The sequence below is a fragment of the Vicia villosa genome, linkage group LG2, assembly GCF_029867415.1.
Source record: "Vicia villosa cultivar HV-30 ecotype Madison, WI linkage group LG2, Vvil1.0, whole genome shotgun sequence".
In the NCBI taxonomy this organism is placed as follows: domain Eukaryota; kingdom Viridiplantae; phylum Streptophyta; class Magnoliopsida; order Fabales; family Fabaceae; genus Vicia; species Vicia villosa.
Window position 1 is genome coordinate 200796373 of NC_081181.1, and position 5865 is coordinate 200802237.

General features: G+C 33.1%; 1 protein-coding gene across 1 annotated transcript; it reads right to left on the reverse strand.

Moving 5' to 3' along the window:
• Positions 1–578: 578 nt before the first annotated feature.
• Positions 579–3101, reverse strand: LOC131647940 (transcription factor FER-LIKE IRON DEFICIENCY-INDUCED TRANSCRIPTION FACTOR-like). The gene is made up of 4 exons (XM_058917750.1): positions 2588–3101; positions 2067–2255; positions 1821–1994; positions 579–1730 (listed from the first exon to the last, which is right to left on the reverse strand). Exons 1-4 carry the CDS (start codon positions 3080–3082, stop codon positions 1632–1634), a joined length of 957 nt encoding a protein of 318 aa, XP_058773733.1. The 5' UTR covers positions 3083–3101; the 3' UTR covers positions 579–1631.
• Between the last annotated feature and the right edge of the window lie 2764 nt (positions 3102–5865).

The window sequence follows — 5865 nt, forward strand, 5'->3', positions numbered from 1 at the left end:
GAGAACTAATAAGTAAATGGGGTTGGAGGGTTTTGGTTGAGAAGGAATATTTATGGCATAACGTTTTATCTTATAAATATGGATACATCAAGTTAGCAATCAAGTTAGCAATCTGGGTCGACGGTTCCTCTAGTGTTAACTCAAAGCATTCATTGTGGTGGAGGGACTTTTGCATTCTGTTAGGTGCTTGTGGAGCCGAAACCAATTGGTTTTGCATGTGTTTATCGTGCAAATTTGGTAATGGTGTTGATATTGATTTTTGGAGGTATCGTTGGATAGGCAACGAACCATTGCGCTATCAGTTTGCCTCGTTATTCATCGCCTTGTAGGAACCAAATGTGAGGATTCCAGAAGTTAGACTTTTGGACCAGAACTAGTGGGTTTGGTCCATGTGCGATAACACCACTATTTTGACAGAAGTGGAGGTTGCAGAGTGTGCCAATTTGCATACCATCTTGCAACACACATAACCTAATCCATTGTTACAGGATCATTTCGTTTGGTGGCCTTTAGCTGTAGCTTTTTCGATTAAATCAGCCTTCGAAAGGTTATCTAACGGGCTGGATCAGGTTTTAATCTTAAGTGTTGGAACGTTGGAAACTCTGAGGCTCATTTGGAAATCAAAGGCGTCGTCAAACATTCAAGTTTTTGGATGGAGACTGCTTCAATATAGACTTCAAACAAAGGATGAGTTGGCAAAGAGAGGAGTTTAATCAGGTGTGCATAAATTTGTCTATGCTTTATGCTTGGATCCAGAAGAAACACATATTCATTTCTTTTCATCTTGTTGTGTTGTTGTGGAAGTTTGGAATTCTGTTTTAGAATGTGTAGGTGTTAATTTGTATCCTACTGTTTCTCCATCTCTAATCATATTTTATGGTTTTATTTTGTCATAAGAAGGCGGGACATAAATAATCCTTGTAGTATAATCATTTGGTTTTTTGTTGTTCGGGCTATTTGGTTAGTCAAAAACGACATATTGTTCAATGGTGGGGTGAAGGGGTGTCGGGAGATAGTATTTGTGGCAAAATCTTTGGCATGGGATTGGATTTATGCCGGTTATTCGGGTTAGTTTAACATGTTTGTAGCTACTTGGATGGCTAACCCCTTACAGGTGTCAGTTGTAACACCCCAAATCTACCCCGCAATTAACACGGAAAATCAGAGTATAAAAGTCTCAAAACAAACATTTCATTTGAGGCGTCACAATTTCGACTTAAACCAAATCATAAACATGCTCTTAATTCATAAATACATAACACATATATCGGAAGAAAAACTCATAACTCGTTAATCATTCAATCCAAAACTTAGAAACATCGCACTTAGATTTATGAGAAAATATTGATTTTGAGTTCTAAGAGATAATATTGTTATACTGGGCACACACTTGTGTCAATATTCATACTTGGCTAATAGTAAGAGGAATTTATATCACTAATTTTGTTTTTTTTTTGACAAAATATTTATCACTAATTTAAAACACTTGAATCAAGCATTTAAATTAGAAACAATTAAACACTGAAAAGTCTCAAAATCTAATGCAAATTTTAATTTTTAGTCTAATTTTTATAGGAAATTAAATTCGGTTTCTACGATCTTCGCGCCAAATTAATACTTCATGCAATGGATCAAAAGGATGGCATGAATTCAAAGCCTTGGTTCAAAAGAGCTCCTGCCACCCATAGCTTCAAATTTTGAAGATTCATTTCTTGTTCAGAACCTTTTACCTGTTTTAAAAAACATCAAATGATCACTAATTAATCATAATTAGTACTAATCATTGTATTGGATAGAGAGAGTATAGTTTACTAACTTACATTCAATGTAAATGTAAGTAGAAAAGTGTCACAAATTGTATCTAAGTTTGAATTTTGAACATTGAAATTCACAAGAGACTCAAGAGCCTTGTACAATGAAGCTGCAACACCTTCTCCTTTATTGCATACTATTTTTGCATAGTAACTTCTTTCCTCCACTTGAAACATCTCCACCTATAACATAATGCACAATTGTTAAAATTGTGTGCATATTTTAAAATATGAAATGGAAATAATGAAACAAACCTGGATAATTTTCTTGCAAATGGGATGGCTTTGAATAACATTCATGGTGTTGTTAATTGATCCTTGATAATTTTCAGACATGGATAAAGATGCTTCAAGCCCTGAAACCTCAGCCTGCAACTTCCTAAATTGTGCTTGAAGATCATGCACATATGATACCGCATCTCCGATTATAGAGGCCTTATCCATCTGTGTATATAAAAGCACGTGCTAGTTGAGTTACCTCACTCACTTCAATTATACATTTATTACTTTAAATTTACTATTCTCAATTACTATCATCTATATTAGATTGAAAAATTATAAGTAGCAATCTTAACCTAGTTTAAAGCAAATATATACATCTTTGTAATGTTTGAAATTCAATATCTGATAAATCCTAATTCAACTGCAAAAGCCGATATTGATAAGTTGGACGTCATCACCAGGGCTCAGACCTGATACTCACGATTGTATACGTAAGTTTTTAGTGATTTTTACCACTTTGTCTAAAAAATATCAATTGAAATAAAAATGCTTACCTTTGTAATGTTGGGAACTAAAGAACGCAATGCATAAAGCTTATCCTTCATTCGACCTCTCCTCCTCCTCTCCGAAACGAGAGTCTTGGACCGATCGGTTTTAGCCCTAGATTTGGCATCATCGACCGAGTTCGTGGTTGTTGTTGCCGGAGAATCATCACCATTATTTTCTCCTTCTCCCTTAATCTCCTCATCATAACAAGAGAAGGAGCCAATTGTTGAAGAGCTTGGATCATACACATTCACAATATTATTAATATTATTGTTATTGTGATCAAGTAATGGGTTTAGTGGAATTGAAAGAGGTTGTTGATGATTATCAATGAAACAATCATTGATAAGGTCAGAACCAAAGTTACATATTGTTGCATCTTCATTCTCACCTCTAATTAAATCTATAAATTGATCAAAGTTTGGATCATCAATGAAATCATGCAACTCAAAATTATCTGTGTACACTAGTGAGTCTTGGTGATTATCCATATTTGAGTTCATGGTTGAAAATATGGATATACTTGAGAAGTTTAATAGTATTATATATATAAAGGGTAACATGATTATTATAATATAATAGTTTTGGTATGAATGGAATAACATGAGTTTCAATATGCACTGCACTGGGTCTATATCATTTTAAGTTTGTTAATGAACTCATCATTACTATTTTTTAAAGAGAGTAAAATAAGTAGATAGGATGGATAATATTTATATTTTTGAACATGTCACTTTCACATCATGCTGTTTAATTAGAATTATAATTACTTTATATGAATTTTTAGAAATGGATAAATGTGAAGACGATTTGATTCTCTCATGGTATATCATTTATAGGATTAAAATTTTATTTAATTGGTTCTATATTGAAGATAATTGTGCATGAGCATGCAATTCTCAACTTGTACATTTTGTGCTAAGTTTTGCTGCTATTTGTTGCAATGGATTACTTTGCATATTAAAAAACTTCAAATTCAGAGTCATAGCTTAGCTCATTGTCAAGTGTCACTTTCCTATCATGATATGCAGCAAATTACCGATGTGGACTAGCTGCTATATATATTGTGTGAATGGAATCAAGTGTAAAAATAATTAGGCAAAATTATACCCAGGATCTTTTTAAGTTATTTTATTGTAACAAGTTGGTCCTTGATGTTTTTTTCGCTACAAGTTGGTCCTTTATGTTAACTAACGTCTGCACAGTTAACCTTTTTCATAAACTTCGTTCCAAAAAAACCGAAGTGACACTAATGGTGTTGATGTATCACTTAACATGCGTTAGAGACCATTATTGAATCCTATAATAAAATTTTCAGAATTTTTTAGAGCATAAAAATATTTTTAAACTAATTAAAATGCACACAAAAGAAATAAATTAAATAAAAATAATAAAACAGAAAATAAAATTCTCAGAAAATTACACAAAGTGTAAAATGAGAAGAAATATTTTTAGGAATTTTTTCATAATTTTTGGACCAACAATTAGTTTAATATGAATTTTAAAAGTTAAAAACGAAATAAAATAAAATTAATAAAACAGAAAAAAGGTCAAGGATGCATACATTAGTTAACATAAAGGACTAATTTATAGCAAAAAAAATATAAAGGACCAACTTGTTACAATAAAATAGACCCTGAATATAATTTTGCCAAATAATTATATAGCGTGAATGGAATCAAGTGTAAAAATAATTATTATTTGGTGGGTCCTTCCTGTTCTTCATGCCAAAGAAAAAAAATGGAAATTTCTCATCAAAATGACTTTCATGTCCTCCTTCGAGCGTGTTTCGATCAACTGCTTCTTTTGCTTCTTTGGTGATGCTCTCGAAGGAACAATATTGTTAACATAGTCTAAATCTTTAAAGAAGGCTACTAATTTCCTTTTATATAAACTTGCTTTTTAGAACAATTAAATCATCCAATCTATAGAAAACAAACATTTTTTATTTGCACTAATACTTAAAGACTTGATATAAATCCACTTCACTAGATGCAAAATTGAAGTAGCAATTTCTAGGTGGTTCAGAGTACCCACTTCAAAGTTGTTGAAGGAAAGATGAAAATCTATTAAAGAAACAAATATTTGTGGAGAGGAATGACACATTTATCATACTTGTTATAGGTCCTCATATCCTCTTCGGGAGGAAGCAATCCCTAGCCTAAGGAAGGACACACTTCACTAGAGGTGTGGTCTAAGTCACCTTCACCAACGAAGAAGTAGACGGTGTTCTAACATCTCTTTATCCACCAATACATTGTTGAGTTATCTCATGTCGCTTTCTGGATTTTGGGTAGAAAGTTGTCAATGTCAAAAAAAGGCCATCACCACATAAAAGAAATGATCATGAGAAAAACGCAAGCTCAACACAAAGAAAAAATTTGAGTCCGTCTAAAGTCGTCTATAGTAATAGAATTCACCGAAGCATGAAGTAGAGAAAACTTTTCTACATAAACCCGAATAAAGTAAGCAATTACAAAAAGAAAAGAAATTTCATACTCATACACTACCTTAAAAAGATGAATTCAATATATGACCCAAATCTTGTATGTTCTAGCAAAAGAGATGGCACAAGCACAAATTAGTGGATAATCGAAAGAGATTGAGGAAGATTGTAGACGTGTGAGAAGAAATTTCAAAGAGTCGCAAATGGCGAAAATAATAGTATGATAACTCTAGGATTCCATATATATTCTCTAAGGAAGGTGAACCTTGTGATCCTTGGTATTGGAAAGAATGAACCGCATCTTCAACAGTCAAAATTTCAACGCTCGTTGTTCAAGAGCACTCAAAAGACCTAGTACAAATAAGAATTATTACCGTCATACATATAGACACGTGTTGAGACGTACTTGGTAAGCATTTCTTATCACAAGGAAGGAATTTAATGCGCTTTTCCAATGACATCAATGTCTCATCGAGACTCTTCTACTCCCTTTCACCAGAACTCAAACTAAATACAAACTCGGTAAAGCCCTCACTATACAACATAGGAACAAGGGTTTAAGGGATAACTATTTTGAATTGGCCAAAAGCTTAATAATGGGAAGGTCCAATCATATATCCTAAGTCATAACGTATCAAAGGCACAATGCACCCATCATCTTAAGAACTTTACTAGACCCACACTAAGGATGGTTATTCTCCGTTGGATGTCATCCAACTGTTCCCGCTTACCTCTTCGAAAAGTAAAGGGATCTCTAACCACTTCTCATATATAAAAGATCTCATGCAAGATCTAAGGTACGTTTTTAACCATAATTTCCTTACGTTATTATGGAACAAG

Excerpts from the sequence above, each read along its gene's own strand:
- LOC131647940 (XM_058917750.1), bottom strand. The coding sequence starts at position 3,082 with ATGAACTCAAATATGGATAATCACCAAGACTCACTAGTGTACACAGAT. Across the intron at positions 1,995-2,066 it reads TTTGCAAGAAAATTATCCAG|GTGGAGATGTTTCAAGTGGA; the intron begins GTTTGTTTCATT and ends ATTATGTTATAG. Across the intron at positions 1,731-1,820 it reads TACTTACATTTACATTGAAT|GTAAAAGGTTCTGAACAAGA; the intron begins GTAAGTTAGTAA and ends TTTTTAAAACAG.